The sequence below is a fragment of the Osmerus mordax genome, chromosome 7, assembly GCF_038355195.1.
Source record: "Osmerus mordax isolate fOsmMor3 chromosome 7, fOsmMor3.pri, whole genome shotgun sequence".
Lineage (NCBI taxonomy): Eukaryota > Metazoa > Chordata > Actinopteri > Osmeriformes > Osmeridae > Osmerus > Osmerus mordax.
The window spans coordinates 6,851,206-6,868,977 of NC_090056.1; the positions used below are offsets into that span (position 1 = coordinate 6,851,206).

The window sequence follows — 17,772 nt, forward strand, 5'->3', positions numbered from 1 at the left end:
TTATTTGACCATTATAGTTTATTCTTATTTACTTACAGATGCTGTAGCTATGTATTAAAGCCCACAACAACACAAATGAATATATATATATATAAATAATGTTCTTCCTAACGCACATTAATTACATCAGTATGTAACGTCAGTGACCATCTATAGTTAACGATTTTATTCCACTGACGCCAAGGCCCTGTTGCTCCAAGATGATGCTGCTACATCCGGCTTGTGGATGCTGAGGAAGGGTACCGCTTTAAAGGAACAGAGACAGACCACGCCCTTCGCTCCACACAGCACTGAGCAGAGCAGTCGACATAGACGCGAAGTTACCTCACTCGTCCTCACAACAGCATCTCACCTTCAAGCGGCCCTACCCACCATCAGACGAAAACAAGACAACATCGCGCATACCGAGGAAATATTGACAAACTGAAATTTAACGGAGGTATTACGGAGCAATACAGTGTTGCGTTAAATATGTAGCCTATCCCAATGCGATTTTATTTAGATTTCCATTCATAACGGACCTGTTCTGCGGCAAGCTCAACAAACAATTGTAACGTAAAAATACGATATTTCAGCCGGGAATCGGGCTGCGTTTTTTTCAAGCATCACCATTTAAAGCAAATCGAGAAAGGACGCAGTTTGCATTTCCGTTACTTATTTGACGCTCGACTGGGCCTGCCAGATTCTCAACAAGCCTTTCACCAGCACATCAGTTGAATTTGCGCAATGGCCGATGCTCCTACAGAGTGTAACATAAAAGTGCTCTGTCGCTTTCGCCCTCTGAATCAATCCGAAATACTGCGTGGAGATCAATTCATCCCCAAATTCCTTGGAGATGACACCGTGTCAGTTGGGGTAAGACGCTTTGTTTATAAAATACTCTGATCAATAAATAAATAAACTCTCAATGGTTATGTTTCAACTGATAAGAAAATATTGTCAATGTGTGGAAATTACTAATCTGGTATTTCGAGAGAATTGATTATGCTTTATTTTGGATCAAGGTCGTTTTAGCATGTTATATGCGTTGTGTTGTGAGATGCGTAGACTAGGCCCGCATGCACAGCCAGGGAACAGGTTACATAGGCTACGGGGGCTGCAGAATTATTCGACAGTGTGCCTAGATTTTATTCCGTGTTATTATGGCGAAGCCATTTTCACTGTGCTTTTGGTTAAAATAGTGGCTGACGATGTTCAGTGAGCGTGTCTTGAGATGTCTAGCCCACTTTAAACATGCCTGCAGCCCACTGCATCCAAACTCAGCTGTAAATCAGCTGTCAGTCTCTGGATCCCTAGCCAGGATCTCTAGCCCTTCCAATTAGGCTATTATATTTGTGTTCGCAATATGACATTGTACCTGAATGCCTGTCAGAGGGTGGCAAGTTAGGATTAGCTCTGTCCACCCCCTACAGAGCTATGTGTACTCTGGTACAGGGGGGTGCGTGGTGATCAGGGGTGCTGTGAGTGAGAGGTTAAGGTAAGTGCAATCATAGAGTCTGCTGAGTTTGTTAAAGAGGACCAGTGAGGCAGGCCAGAGAGTCAGGACCACAGAGACAGGATGAGAGGCAGGCTAGAGAGGCAGGACTACAGAGACAGGATGAGAGGCAGGCTAGAGAGGCAGGACTACAGAGACAGGATGAGAGGCAGGCTAGAGAGTCAGGACCACAGAGACAGGATAAGAGGCAGGCTAGAGAGGCAGGACTACAGAGACAGGATGAGAGGCAGGCTAGAGAGGCAGCACCATAGAGGCAGGATGAGAGGCAGGCTAGAGAAGCAGGACTACAGAGACAGGATAAGAGGCAGGCTAGAGAGGCAGCGCCATAGAGGCAGGATGAGAGGCAGGCTAGAGAGGCAGGACTACAGAGACAGGATAAGAGGCAGGCTAGAGAGGCAGCGCCATAGAGGCAGGATGAGAGGCAGGCTAGAGAGGCAGGACTACAAAGACAGGATGAGAGGCAGGCTAGAGAGGCAGGACTACAAAGACAGGATGAGAGGCAGGCTAGAGAGGCAGGACCACAGAGACAGGATGAGAGGCAGGCTAGAGAGGCAGCGCCATAGAGGCAGAGAGCACAGAGAGGGCAGGGGAGCACCTGGAATGTTCTGGACCTTTCTAAAGCCAATCCTCCTTTGTCCAAGCCCTTATGAGCCCAACCCTCGATCAAGTTAGACCCCCTGCCAGCAGGCCTCAGATAACCGGATCTCTAATGGCTCAGAGGTAGAGTCGATCAATAACTCTTAGACGACCCAGAACTCACCGGTTCTGTCTGCTCTCCCTGACAGCTGCTCTCTAGAGAACAGCCACTTCACCATGGAGATGATGACGTAGAAGATCGCCATAATGAGCCCTTCTGTATTGGTCAGTCTCTGATGGCTATCATTCCTGAAACCCTATTTTCTAGCGTCAGGGACATTAAATTACAGTGGGAGGATGTAATGCCAACCATGAGTTAAGTGTTCTCCAGTGCTAATGTTTTGCTACCCTTGTGCTACCCTTCAAACCTGCTGGCACTTGCAGCCAGTCCGGCAACCCCCTCTGCTCCACTAGCATCACTCACTTCACTCATTGACAGCCCAATGGGATGACATCATCATTTCCTGTAGCTAACATGACTGGCCAGAGAGGAAGGCCATCCAGTACAGTGCTGCATTCAAGATCACAGACTGTTTAGAAACAGGGCTATGTGGGTGTATTGTTAGACATACTGTCTGGACTGTATAGTTCTGGCTCTCATTAAGACTGTAGAAGGTGAAACCATGTAGACTCACTCAACCTCATGTCAGCTGTTTTAGGTTTGCTTCTTGACTAGATATTGATTGGAGATGTTCTCCAGTCAGCCCTTCCCCTTTCATCTCTCTCTCTCTCTCTTTGTCTCTCTCTCTCTCTCTCTCTCTCTCTTTGTCTCTCTCTCTCTCTCTCTCTCTTTGTCTCTCTCTCTCTCTCTCTTTGTCTCTCTCTCTCTCTCTCTTTGTCTCCCCAAACCTCCATTTGTCCTCTGTGGCTGTTTCCTTTCTCACATTGATTTTATTCTGGTTCTCTCTAGTTCAGGTAGATTTAATTCCCCCAAAACATATCGATAGCATCTTTCTTCCATCACTATGTTGTATATGCCATGCTCGAACAATCCGAGCTGAAATAGTGAACGGTCATTGTTTTGGTCTCTCTGTGTAATGTTTTACCATTGTTTTAGTCACGCTGTGTTTTTCTGACCATACTGTCCGACAGTACCCCTTTCCACATTGACAGTGTGATGTGATGTTGTTGTGTTGTGGAACAGGGGAGGTCCTACATGTTCGACCGGGTGTTTCCCACCAACACCACCCAGGAGCAGGTCTACAACACCTGCGCCAAGCAGATCGTCAAGGGTAACTTTTGTTGGATATGCTTTGATTGTACTTGTACATTTGATCCGTTTTATACAGTCCTCATTGTATGTCTGTTGCTGCTAACTCGGAAACGGATGAAAACAAAAGCAGATACATAATGTCTGTGGCCTGTACTTTGTATCATGTTGCTGGGTGGATGTTATGGGTTGCTGAACTCCCTCACCTCTGTCCTCTACAGATGTGCTGGGAGGGTACAATGGGACTATCTTCGCATATGGACAGACCGCCTCCGGGAAAACCCACACCATGGAGGTAACCCCCTCATGAACAGACGGTTTACAGCTCATGTGTAACATGTCTGGAAGATCGAAAGTTGACCGCCCTAAAATGATTTATATTATAATATGCATGTGTGTGTGTGTGCGCGTGTGCGTGTGTGTGTTTGCATCTCCAGGGGAAGCTGCATGATCCCAACCAGATGGGTATCATTCCCAGGATCGCTGAAGATATCTTCAACCACATCTTTGCCATGGATGAGAACCTTGAGTTCCATATCAAGGTCAGTGGTTTAGCAGAGAGAAAAGGAAAAATGTAACAAAGAGGAAGTAAAGATAGAGATGAAGAGGTATATCGTCATTTTATTCATCCCATCAAGGGAAATTTGTTTGTAGACAGGTATTAAAACACATTCAATCCATCCATAATAATCCATAAATACGACATAAACAGCATACCTGACACCACACAGAGACAAAAACATAATACAATACAGTACAGTACAAGGATCACTACATAGGCAGCATACCTGACACCACACAGACACAAAGATGAGGATGTTATAGATGAGGATGTTCCTGTTCTGTATGAGTCATCATTATGAAGGTATCTGGTGTGAGTCATAGGGAAGGCTTGCTGCCACCTCATCATACTAGCCCCATTCGAACCAGATAACAAATTAAGAGAACATATCAGTACATGAATACATAATCATGGTGATTATAACCCCCTGGTGTAACTCTCCTCCCTGTGTTCAATGTCCTGGGGCTAACATTCTGTATCATTTTTTCTCTCTCTACTTTACACAGGTTTCCTACTTTGAGATATACATGGATAAGATTCGTGACCTCCTGGATGGTATGTTCACACTTTCTGTGTCTCACAGATCTGCGGAAAACCCAATTGATGAGGGAATAATCAAATCAATAATGAATTTCTTGTCTGACAATTTTTCAGTGACGAAGACCAACTTGGCGGTCCACGAGGACAAGAATAGGGTTCCGTATGTGAAGGTTGGTTTGAAGCTATCCACATTTGCCTGAATCACATATGGACCCTTTGTTATGGCATCCATTTCCTCTCCTAACCCTTTTCATCTCTCCCATCCTCCCCCCTCTCCTTCCTCCCCCCTCTCCCTCATCCCCCCTCTCCCTCCTCCTCCCCCCTCTCCCCCCTCCTCCTCCCTCTCCCTCCTCCCCCCTCTCCCCCCTCCTCCTCCCTCTCCCTCCTCCTCTTCCCGGCTCTGGTGATATAGGGCTGCACCGAGCGCTTCGTCTCCAGCCCTGATGAGGTCATGGATGTTATTGACGAGGGAAAGTCCAACCGCCATGTGGCCGTGACCAGTAAGTCTGTCTGTCTGTCTGTCTGTCTGTCTGTCTGTCTGTCTGTCTGTCTGTCTGTCTGTCTGTCTGTCTGTGACTCCAGTCTGTCATCAGTGCCTCCTCCTGAGCAGGATGAGATCCAGACCCAGGTCTTCCCTCTCTCTGCTGCCACTAGGGTTGTGGGCCCAGTGAGCTGTGAAGAGACAGGCAGAGTCACATGACTTCTTCAGGCTTATATAACTCTCTGTACAGAGAGTAATGCACTCATCAGTGTGGTCACGTCATCCATGAGCATCATCTTAGTCATCCAGCAGTCACGGTGTAAGTTCCTTGGAACAAAGCATTGTAGGGTTGCCATGACAGCAGATCTGTGATGCATGCCCAATAATCAGGTTGACTAATGAAAATGCCAATCCAGACTGGCATAAAATGACATGCTGCCAATACATTCGTAAAAAACTGTTTGGATGCTGAGTCACTGTGGCGCAAAGACAGCAGACCATTAGTTTGGGCTGTGCAGATTCAGAACCTCATAAACAGATCATGTGACCAGGACAGTAACAGTAGACCAGGCCAGGAACCAGAGCCCTCAGAATGCGGGGGGAGAAAGAGGGGGAGCATGCAAGGATAAAGGAGGGACGAGGTTGGTGAAAAAGGAGAGAGTCAGACGTCACAACAGATTCTCCTCATCAACAAAAGCGTTACAGATAGATGTTTTTTCACCCAATGGGCTATTTATGCAACATACACTCACATTGTTTGCCCTTTCACTGTCAAAAAACAAACGAAACAGGACTGAAACAGTGAACGTGCATGTGTCCTCTCTCTCCTACCTGCGCCTGTCAGACATGAACGAGCACAGCTCCCGCAGTCACAGCATCTTCCTGATCAACATCAAGCAGGAGCACGTGGAGACGGAGCAGAAGCTGTGTGGGAAACTGTACCTGGTGGACCTGGCTGGCAGCGAGAAGGTGACACATACACACACACCCTACACACACCGTCACCCTACACACACACCCTACACACACTGTCACCCTACACACACACCCTACACACACTGTCACCCTACACACACACCCTACACACACTGTCACCCTACACACACCATCACACTACACACACACCCTACACACACTGTCACCCTACACACACTGTCACCCTACACACACACCCTACACACACTGTCACCCTACACACACCATCACACTACACACACACCCTACACACACTGTCACCCTACACACACACCCTACACACACACCCTACACACACTGTCACCCTACACACACTGTCACCCTACACACACACCCTACACACACTGTCACCCTACACACACACCCTACACACACCATCACACTACACACACCATCACACTACACAAACCGTCACCCTACACATACCGTCACCCTACACACACCATCACACACCGTCACACTACACACACCATCACACTACACACACCGTCACCCTACACACACCGTCACACTACACACACCGTCACCCTACACACACGTCTGGAAGGATGTTGATGCATGCACATCTCTCTCTTGCTCTCTCTCTCTTGTTCTCTCTCTCTCTCTCTCTCTCTCTCTCTCTCTCTCTCTCTCTCTCTCTCTCTCTCTCTCTCTCTCTCTCTCTCTCTCTCTCTCTCTCTCAGGTCAGTAAGACCGGTGCGGCAGGATCAGTCCTGGATGAGGCCAAGAACATTAACAAGTCTCTGTCTGCCCTGGGCAACGTCATCTCCGCCCTGGCGGAGGGCACGGTGAGTCACCTCCACCAGATCCCAGTCTTCTGACACTACCGCACACCTAGAGGAAGCAATGATCGCAGCCTTCTGACACTACCGCACACCTAGATGACGGGACGCAATGATCACAGATCAATTTGTTCCTGCTTCTTGCCTGCTTTTATCTGGATTTACATCTATCACACCATCCAGCCTACACCTGATCCTCTGCCTACAGCTAGGCAGACAATGTCTGCCAATATCTGGTCCGCCAATCACAGCCAAGCCCTCCCAATGATCTGCTAATGAAAGCTCAGTCCAATAAATTGTCGCCATGCCAACCCATACTTCCTCTCCACTCCAAGCCATCTTACTGATGCCAGCTCCCCATACTCTGGCATGAATGCCAACTCACTCTCTACATCTCTACGTTAGTTGGACGCTGCCAGTTTGACCCCATGCTGATAGTAAAACTGGGCCAAATGTGTATTAAGAGGATTTCATACTTAAAATGCACTCTGTGTAAATGTACCTCCAAGTGCAAATGACACATGCTGTGTGTGAACACGAAATATTGAATCGTGAGCACACCAGGTTTGAGTTTTACTGTGGTAGTCTGACGTGCCTTCTCTCTCTCTCTCTCTCTCTCTCTCTCTCTCTCTCTCTCTCTCTCTCTCTCTCTCTCTCTCTCTCTCTCTCTCTCTGTCTCTCTCTCTCTCTTCTCCTCCTCTTTCTCGTTTTCTCTTCTGTCCCTCTCTGTTTTGTAGAAGACCCATGTCCCATACAGGGACAGTAAGATGACTCGTATCCTTCAGGACTCCCTCGGGGGGAACTGCAGGACCACCATGTTCATCTGCTGTTCCCCTTCATCCTACAATGATGCTGAGACCAAGTCCACGCTCATGTTCGGACAACGGTAACAACAACAACAGCAGCTAGTGAACTCTACACAACAGCAGCTAGTGAACGCTACACAAAAGCAGCTAGTGAAGGCTACACAACAGCAGCTAGTGAAGGCTACACAACAGCAGCTAGTGAATTCTACACAACAGCAGCTAGTGAACTCTACACAACAGCAGCTAGTGAAGGCTACACAACAGCAGCTAGTGAACTCTACACAACAGCAGCTAGTGAAGGCTACACAACAGCAGCTAGTGAACACTACACAACAGCAGCTAGTGAACGCTACACAACAGCAGCTAGTGAATTATACACAACAGCAGCTAGTGAACTCTACACAACAGCAGCTAGTGAACTCTACAAAACAGCAGCTAGTGAATTCTACACAACAGCAGCTAGTGAAGGCTACACAACAGCAGCTAGTGAACTCTACACAACAGCAGCTAGTGAAGGCTACACAACAGCAGCTAGTGAACACTACACAACAGCAGCTAGTGAACGCTACACAACAGCAGCTAGTGAACTATACACAACAGCAGCTAGTGAACTCTACACAACAGCAGCTAGTGAACTCTACAAAACAGCATCGCACAACAACACAATAGCCTGATAACATCTCATTTAGACTGACTCCGTATTGTTCCCACTCAAAAAAAGCCAGGACACGTAGCCCCAATTCTTTCCTCTGTTCCTTCGTCCATCTGTCCATCCATCAATCCATCCAAATATCCATCCATCAATCCAGCCATCCATCCATGTGCCTGTCCACCAGTAACCCAGCTGGTTCTCTCCTCCAGGGCCAAGACCATCAGGAACACTGCCTCCATCAACCTGGAGCTGACTGCTGAGCAGTGGAAGAAGAAGTACGAAAAGGAGAAGGAGAAGAACAAGACCATGAAGGAGACCATCCTGAGGCTGGAGGCTGAACTCAACCGCTGGCGCAATGGTGAGACTGGCTTAGCTGGCCGAGCTGAAGGCTAGGTGTTAGTTAGCATGAAGTAGACATGAGGCTGAGACTGATGAGGGACACACACTACAGCTTATTTTACTCACGTCTCACGTTCATAACGTAAGTATTTCAGTAGGAACACCACCTAGTACAGCGAAACTCAATTCAGTCTCCTGGTGCTCTTACCCTCCGGGCTGGCATTGATATAGAATATGCCCACCATCAGCACATCCTAATTTACCCTCAGGGGGAGATAATAACTGATGACTCATGATTCAATATACATCCCCTTTTCCTTCTTTCTCCTTCTCTCCCTCCACATCTACTTTCTCTGTCCTTCTTCCCTCATCTCCTCCTCCCTCCCCTTCCCATCCTCTCCTCTTCCCTCTCCTCTGCTCTCTCCCCTCCTCCGCCCCCTCTCTCCCTCCCCTCCTCCGCCTCCTCCCTCCCCTCCTCTCCCCAGGGGAGGATGTCCCAGAGACGGAGCAGACCGTGGCTGATGTGGTGGTGCGTATGGAGACTGTGGAGGAGCGCCCTCTGCTGGACAACGGGACGTCCTCCATCGTGGTGCGCATCTCAGAGGAGGAGCGGCAGAAGTACGAGGAGGAGATACGCAAGCTGTACAAGCAGCTGGATGACAAGGTCAGGGTCTGGACATGCACACACACACACACACACACACACGTAACAGGCACACACACAGGCACTGATACAAATCAGTGCAAAGAGTGAAATCTGGTAAAGTGGACCCATGAAACCTTCCTCTCTTTTTTCTCTCTGCACTCTCTCTCTCTCGCTCTCTCTCTCTCTCCCTCTCTCCAGGATGATGAGATTAACCTGCAGTGCCAGCTGGTTGAGAAGCTGAAGGAGCAGATGATGGACCAGGATGAGGTGAACACACCTGGACACACACTCTGGGCCTCCTACCAGCACAGAGCACAGAGCACACACCAGAGCCTGTGCTTCAACCCAGGTTTTGTACATAAACACCATAACTGAATATGTGTGCGTGCGTGTGTTTCCCTCCCCCAGCTGTTGGCGTCCTCCCGCGGGGACGGAGACAAGGTGCAGGCGGAGCTGGGCCGTCTGCAGGTGGAGAGTGACTGTGCCAAGGCGGAGGTGAAGGAGGTGCTGCAGGCCCTGGAGGAGCTGGCCATCAACTACGACCAGAAGAGCCAGGAGGTGGAGGAGAAGGGCCTGCAGAACCAGCTGCTGGCTGACCAGCTGGCCCAGAAGATGGTGGGTCTGATGGAGGTGTTTGAATGGATGGATGGAGGAGAAGGAGAGCGGGTGTACAGATTGGAATTGATGGAGTGGAAGATGGTTGATGGGAGCGTCAGACTCTGCCAAGCTGTCAGAAGATAGAAGGGCTGTGATATAGGAATATAATATCTCTGTACTTGTTCCTCCCCCTCGCTCTCTGCCCTCCCTTCACTGGGCTGTGATAGGCCAGCCTGATGGAGCTGGAGGCGGAGTTGTCTCACATGCAGGAAGTGAGTGGTCAGCAGAGGAAGCGCATCGCTGACGTCCTGAATGGACTGATGAGGGACCTGAGCGAGTTCAGCGCCATCGTGGGCAACGGGGAGATCAAGCTGGTGAGCGTGTGTGTGTCTCTATGTATGTGTGTGTGTGTCTCTCTCTATGTATGTGTGTGTCTATGTATGTATGAGTCTCTATATGTGTGTGTCTGTATATTTCTATGTCTATCTCTCCATGTTCGTGTCCCATATGGGTGTCTCTATGTCTGTGTGTGAGTGTGACAGGGTTATGGAGTCTCTCCCCTCCTCTCTCTCTCTCTCTCTCTCTCTCTCTCTCTCTCTCTCTCTCTCTCTCTCTCTTTCCAGCCGGTGGAGATCAGCGGGGCGATCGAGGAGGAGTTCACCGTGGCCCGTCTCTACATCTCCAAGATCAAGTCGGAGGTGAAGTCCATGGTGAAGCGCTGCAGGCAGCTGGAGAACCTGCAGCTGGAGTGCCACCGCAAGATGGAGGAGACCGGCAGAGAGCTGTCCTCCTGCCAGCTCCTCATCTCCCAGGTCAGAGTACGTCTCTCCTGCGCGCGCGTGTGCGTTACAGTGGACCTGAGGGGGGAGGTCCTCCTGCTCATGACGGTGTGTGTGTGTGTGTTTGTGCGCAGCATGAGGCCAAGATCCGCTCCCTGACGGAGTACATGCAGGCTGTGGAGCAGAAGAAGAGACTGCTGGAGGAGAGCCACGACTCCCTCAGCGAGGAGCTGGCCAAGCTGCAGGACCCAGGTTACACGCACGCACACACACACACACACACACACACACGCATATTCATAAACAGATACGTACTTTACTCACACAAACACAACATTTTACAAATGTCTCTCTCGTTCACTCTTGCTTCCCCCCCCCCCTCTCTCTCTCTCTCTCTCTCTCTCTCTCTCTCTCTCTCTCTCTCTCTCTCTCTCTCTCTCTCTCTCTCTCTCTCTTCACCAGATAACTCTCTGATCGAGGAGAAGGATGGGGAGAAGGGCGAGATGGAGGACGGAAACGTCAAGGTGAACATGAGCTTTAGCCACCTTTGATGTAGTCATTAGATCCGTGAAGTGTGCTTACGATGGTATTGAGACGGGCCTGTCTGGATGGCATGAGGTCCTGATGGGGGTTTGTGCTCTGTTGGAGCAGGAGAGGTCTCGCCAGCAGGGAGAGACCCACCGTGGCCTCCACCACAAGCAGCTGGCGCGCCTGCGCGATGAGATCAACGAGAAGCAGAGGGTCATCGACGACCTCACTGAGTCAGTGGACACACTCTCTCTCTACACATGCCTTCCTCCTCTATCCTTCACTCTCTCAATCTCTCTCTCTCTCTGTGTTATTAAACTGGAGTTGTACTGGAAGCCTGTTCCTCTCCCCCTCTCTGTCTGTCTGCCTTTCCCCTTGTAACCCCTCTCTGTCTGTCTGTCTGTCTGTCTGTCTGTCTGTCTGTCTGTCTGTCTGTCTTTCCCCTTGTAACCCCTCTCTGTCTGTCTGTCTTTCCCCTTGTAACCCCTCTCTGTCTGTCTGTCTTTCCCCTTGTAACCCCTCTCTGTCTGTCTGTCTGTCTGTCTGTCTGTCTTTCCCCTTGTAACCCCTCTCTGTCTGTCTGTCTGTCTGTCTGTCTGTCTTTCCCCTTGTAATCCCTCTCTGTCTGTCTGCCTTTCCCCTTGTAACCCCTCTCTCTCTGTCTGTCTGTCTGTCTGTCTGTCTGTCTGTCTTTCCCCTTGTAACCCCTCTCTGTCTGTCTGTCTTTCCCCTTGTAACCCCTCTCTGTCTGTCTGTCTTTCCCCTTGTAACCCCTCTCTGTCTGTCTGTCTTTCCCCTTGTAACCCCTCTCTGTCTGTCTGTCTTTCCCCTTGTAACCCCTCTCTGTCTGTCTGCCTTTCCCCTTGTAACCCCTCTCTGTCTGTCTGTCTTTCCCCTTGTAACCCCTCTCTGTCTGTCTGTCTTTCCCCTTGTAACCCCTCTCTGTCTGTCTGTCTTTCCCCTTGTAATCCCTCTCTGTCTGTCTGTCTTTCCCCTTGTAACCCCTCTCTGTCTGTCTGTCTTTCCCCTTGTAACCCCTCTCTGTCTGTCTGCCTTTCCCCTTGTAACCCCTCTCTGTCGGACTCTCCCTAACCTTCTCCCCTGCCCCCCTCATCCGTCCTCCAGTCGTAACCTGAAGCTGGAGGTGGAGCTGGCCCAGGTGTGCGCCGACTTTGACCGTCTGAAGAGCCAGGACAACACCAAGAGCGAGCGTCTGGAGGAGCTGTCGTAAGTACCAGGCTCTGCTCCCAGGCCACCTGCCCCCTTCACCCTCCCCCCCCCCCCCCCCCCCCCGGGACGGGTTCGAGAAGAGCTAGGATAGACGTGTGTTAGACGTGTTCATCACGACATCACACCTGCTCATAAAGTCAGCACGTCTCCTGTATCGCGGTTATTCTGATGATGCGTTTCCTCTTCCTGTCAGCTTTCTCCATGAGCGTCATGAGCAGACCAAACAGGACCTCAAAGGTCTGGAGGACACTGTGGTGAGTGGCAGAGAAATGAAGGATGTAAACCTTTATTCTGTATTTATTCTGTATAAATGAATCAGCATTCCTTGTGTGCACAAAGGGGAACCCCCCAAAATGAACTCTAGGTAACACTAGGCTTACGTAAACAGGCTGACACAGGCTGACCCTTACCCATAAACATGCTTAGCTATCTGTACTAAGTAAGCCAGCTGGTTAGCCTACTGTGTTGTATAAATGGTCTTGCATGGAGAGTGGTCAGCATACAACTTTGTACCACCATACCTTGTCTCCTTGCTACATGCGCAAGCAAATAAAACTTCCTTGACTTCATCGACTCTGTGCACGACTTGATAAAGATGTATCTAACAGTGAGTGAGACAGAACATCTACACTTCCCATGCTCTGTCACTTCCTCTGGTTTGGTTTGTCATCACCCCCCCCCCCCCCCCCCCCCCCGCCTTCACCTTCTTCTTTATGTTTATCCAGTGCACCTTCCTGCCATAGTAAATTCCTTGTTTGTGTAAACTTAGCTGATTCTGATTCTAATCATACATAACCTCCCTTTTTCCATCACTCATCTCTCTCATCACTCCTTCATCTCTCTCTCTCTCTATGTGTCTCTCTCTGTCTCTCTCTCAGGCCCGCGAGCTCCAGACCCTCCACAACCTGCGCAAGCTGTTCGTTCAAGACCTCACGTCGCGGGTTAAAAAAGTGAGTGATATAGAGACAGAAGTGAAAAACACATATTGTAACCAGGAGTCCTGACTCCTGACTACTTGTTTCGGAGTCTTGCTTTATCTTCCTTTTTCATCCCCCTTTCTCTCTCTCTCTCTCTCTCTCTCTCTCTCTCTCTCTCTCTCTCTCTTCTGCAGAGTTCCGAAATGGAGCCTGATGACAGTGGGGGGTCTTGCACCCAGAAACAGAAGATTTCCTTTCTTGAGAATAACCTGGACCAACTTACAAAGGTTCACAAACAGGTAAGAACACAGACCAGGGGGCACCTGGGAAGAATACTGACAGGGGAGGTGTGGAGGTGTGAGAGGGAAAGACAGGAGCCTAACTCCCTTTAACTCTGCTTGTGGTGCGCGTGCTTACTCCTTCCTCTGTTCGGTCTGTTCCTCTCTTTTCCTCTCTATCGGTTTAATTGTTGGTCTGTTTTTCTGTCCTCACCTCTCCTCACTTCTGTTGACTTATTTTCCCACTTATTTCTCCTCTTACCTCTCCTCTCTCTCTCTGGTTACGTGTGTATCTGGGTTTCTCTCCTCTCCTCACCTCTCCACTCTATCGGCTTGCTTATTCGTCTGTCCATCTGTATGTCTGTCTGTTCCTCTCTGTCTTCCCTCTGCCTCTCTCTAGCTGGTTCGTGACAATGCAGATCTGCGCTGTGAGCTTCCAAAGCTGGAGAAGCGTCTGCGGTCTACTGCTGAGAGAGTTGAGGCCCTGGAGACGGCACTGAGGGACGCCAAGGAGGGCGCCATGATCGACCGCCGGCGCTACCAGCAGGAGGTCGACCGCATCAAGGACGCCATGAGGGTCAAGAACGCGCTGAGGCGCCCCCATGCCGCACAGATCGGTAGGTCCAGGGCCATGGTAGGTCTTTATACAAGTTATGAGAAATGATTGATGTGGTCAACAACATGTGATCACACCAGAATGGATTTTTGGATTTGGCTGACAAACAAAACTTCCACGCACTAGAGTTAATAATAATCAAAAGCTGCTGAATATAGGACTAATATTATCATCATATATTATTACTTCTGTTAATCAAGTAACTGTGTGTTTGTCACTGGCATTTGAGTTGCATGATGATGCTCCTGTATGAATGAACCCGACTGTGCTCCTCAGCTAAGCCCGTGAGACCAAAGCAGCTTCCAGTCTGCTCTCCCACCAACCCCTTCTACACGCGCCCCAACGAGCCCTCCAACACCTACAGCAACGCCCTCTTCCAGAGCTCCCTGTCAGGACAGCCCGTCTCCCCTGTACCCAGCTCCGTCCAGACCAACACGTAAGTCCTGCAGTTATATAATATATATACATATACATGACACCTCCATGGTCCCTAGCCCCACCACCTCTACCCACCTGACCTGGGTTTGACTGTCAGGAGTGAGGTGAAGGGTGTGGTTGAGGGGGAGCTCTTTGACTTGTATTCATGTGACTTTAGCCCCGGTGTGGGATAGATGCATCAGTGAAAGGTGTGGTGTTGCAGAAGAAGCCAGAGAGGTGACAGGTTAAATGGGTTGTGTTTGTTCTGTGTTGAGCAGAGTTTCCACAGCGCTGGGCTACAGAGCAGCCAGACCCACAGACATACTGGAATCCTACCCACTCAACATAGACAATGGTAAGTTGCTCAGCACACCTACTAACACACACACCACACACACCCACACCCATATATGTGTTTTAATTGAGCTGTTCTTGTTTTCTTTATCAACAGGAAATGCCAGAGATATCAATGACAACAGGTGAGCTGATGACAAGTTAGTACTGTGTCTTCTGTGTGACTGATTTAGGTTGAGGACTCCGTATTTAAAGTGAATCCTGTCGTAAAAGACAATATTAAATGGATTTGTTTGGTTGAAGACCCTGTATTAAATTGTTTTTGTCGTTGAAGACCCTATATTAAAGTGTTTGTGTTTGCAGAAGTGATGCAACGTGTGGCAGCGAGGTGGACGATCCTAACAGACTGTACATCATTCAGCAGGAGACCGCAGCAAGTTAGTGCCATGGTAAATAAAACACACATACCACTGCAGCCATGCCCAGGTCCAACAGGTCTGTGTATGTCTCAGGTTTACATTTACATTTATTCATTTAGCAGACGCTTTTATCCAAAGCGACTTCCAAGAGAGAGCTTTACAAAGTGCATAGGTCACTGATCATAACAACAAGATAGCCAAAAAACATCGCGAGTAGCCAAAACATGAAGCACACATTGTGAACAACCAAAGTAAGTGCCAAAGGGAAGAACCATAAGAGCATGTAGTTAAACAAGTTACTGTCCTTCTTGCTCCTCAGATGACCTACCACTGTACTGGAGGATCTGCACCCTCTCCTTGGACCTGCATGCACCCTCCTCATCTCACAGCCCCGCCAGCACCACACACAGCCCTGTAGCTCCCACTACTTACACACACACACTAAGAAAACACACACAAACACCTCCCCCCCTGGGATTAGAACTCACAGTGTAAATAGTCAACTCTAGAAGAGGTCTCGACCGCCACTGTTTCTGTGTATGTACACGGCCTTCTATTGTGGCATTATACGGCATTGCAAAGATGATATGACGCTTTCATAACTACGTCCCTGCCACATATCTTTCAAATGTTATGCCAGCTTATAACAAAGTTCCTCACTCTCTGCATGTTGCTCAGCTAACTAGCCATATCATAAATCTTTGCATGTGTCCTGATGACTAGCTATAAACTGGCATAAACTTCACCATACAGCAGTCTCATCTCTGTGATGTCATCAGGGAAAACAGCCGGTACCCAGGTTCAATGTATAGTATAACATATATATAGAACCTGGGTCTAAACCACACTGCAGTCTCATCTCTGTGGTGTCAAACAGAAGGTTGGTCTGTAGAGTTACGATCATAATAGTATTATTATTATTATTATCATAATAGTTGTTATTCTCAGTCTGTATCCCCCTGCTGTCTCATCTCTGATGTCATCACACAGACAGAGCCGCCGGCTCAGCATTGACTGTAAGCCAGGTGACACGCCCGTTATCAGAGTCTTCGGAGCCATGCCAACAGCTGAGATCACATGATCATCATGAACATGATGTCATGTCCTACATGTGTACCCGTGTACCTACTACCTCTCGTATGGAGTCAACTCAGAAGTTGCTGCATCATCCTTTCCTAAAAACACAACCCCATGTTGAGTAGATGATTCGAATAGAGAGCAGCAGGTACAGGACACTGTCCAATATGATGAACCACTGAGCCCAAACTGCATTTGAACCTTCTCTGTGACATCGACTCAAGACAGACATGTCACACAGACCTCAGTAAGTAACAGTGTCATGTGATCTCGACCATGACTCACACACGCCTGGTCCTCACAGTCACAATTAACATTCAAAATGATGGTCTACCAAGGTTAGCCAATCAGATATGTGGTCACCAAGGCTATAGCCAATCAATGAAGGCCTGTATTGTTACCCAAGGTCCTGCTGTGTATTCTCTTTCGGGATCCTGATCAGCCAATCAGGACAGAGAAAAGCATCCCTTCCGAAGGTATTGAATGGCAGACCTTCAAGATTGGCTAGAGTTGAAACCAGGTCCAGGGGTGTGTTCAGGAGGTTGCAGGGTAACAGAGTGTTCAGACAGTCAGATGATCAGATCTACAGGCCTCTCTACCAAGTGGTATCACGATCAGCTTTGTTTCCTGACTGATTACGGAACCTTGTAGAACACTACACCTTCCTGAACACACCCCAGATCCACACCCACTAATATCCCAGGTCTGGTACTTACAGCTTCTCAGGATCTCATTGGTATCAGTGTGTTCATGGGTCCCCCAGTGTCTCTCTGACCTGATAGTGTATGGATGGGATGTTGTTATCATTGTCACAGTCTTATAACATCTCTTGAACCAGTAAATGTCAATCCTTCCCTGCCTGATCAGTACCTATGGCAAGTCCCTCAATTAGAGGCCACCACATGTAACCACTTTAAACATGTACTATAGCCTCACCCCCCTTCTGTCTGACTTTAGCTTCAGTGAAACGTATGTGATTATTATATTGTTAAACTTGTAAGTATATCATTGCACCATATGTAGTAATATTAAGAGAAGAAGGTGCACATTATAACTTTGCTAAGAGAATCATCGTGGTTTATCGGGTGTGAGTTGTTTCTGAGGGTTGAAGTAGTCTTAGAGACGCGTGTATCATAGGGAACATGCATCTTTCTGTGTACTGTACATACATAAGATAATGTTTGTGAACCATTGTGTTGTAGTTGCAGTTAATAAAATCCTTCTAGAAACATGTTCATTAAAGACAATCTTGTCCAAGTGAGTGTGAGAACCTGCATTTCTCGGGTGACCTGTCACATGTCCACCCTCTAGTGGACAAGAACACAAACAAGCACTGGCCGCCTCTTTGGCTCCTCATTAGCCAACATGGCAACCTCACAGATGGATGAGCTGCATCTGCGTACTTTGATAACTTTCTGCAGTCAACATAATACATTTCCAGACGGTGAAAGCGAGCAAGGCTTTGACAATTTCACAACTATTCAAGTGACAAGCAT

At 48.6% G+C, this 17,772-nt stretch overlaps 1 protein-coding gene across 2 annotated transcripts; it reads left to right on the forward strand.

Annotated features, from left to right (window-relative positions):
* Positions 1-334: 334 nt before the first annotated feature.
* On the forward strand, positions 335-17,515 carry kif5aa (kinesin family member 5A, a). 2 transcript variants are annotated; one of them, XM_067239780.1, is made up of 29 exons: positions 335-855; positions 3,276-3,363; positions 3,563-3,636; positions 3,779-3,883; positions 4,410-4,458; positions 4,558-4,613; positions 4,856-4,943; positions 5,769-5,893; positions 6,583-6,687; positions 7,419-7,567; positions 8,349-8,497; positions 8,964-9,142; positions 9,323-9,391; positions 9,533-9,739; positions 9,949-10,095; positions 10,345-10,533; positions 10,635-10,752; positions 10,963-11,024; positions 11,152-11,261; positions 12,154-12,255; positions 12,452-12,512; positions 13,137-13,208; positions 13,370-13,474; positions 13,854-14,070; positions 14,346-14,505; positions 14,765-14,841; positions 14,938-14,965; positions 15,144-15,229; positions 15,519-17,515. In XM_067239780.1, the coding sequence occupies exons 1-28, from the start codon at positions 727-729 to the stop codon at positions 15,220-15,222; spliced, it is 3,099 nt and encodes a 1,032-aa protein (XP_067095881.1). In that variant the 5' UTR covers positions 335-726; the 3' UTR covers positions 15,223-15,229; positions 15,519-17,515. The 2 variants fall into 2 exon arrangements, with proteins under 2 accessions (XP_067095881.1, XP_067095882.1); XM_067239781.1 differs by having other exon boundaries at positions 15,147-15,229.
* The last annotated feature ends 257 nt before the right edge of the window (positions 17,516-17,772 follow it).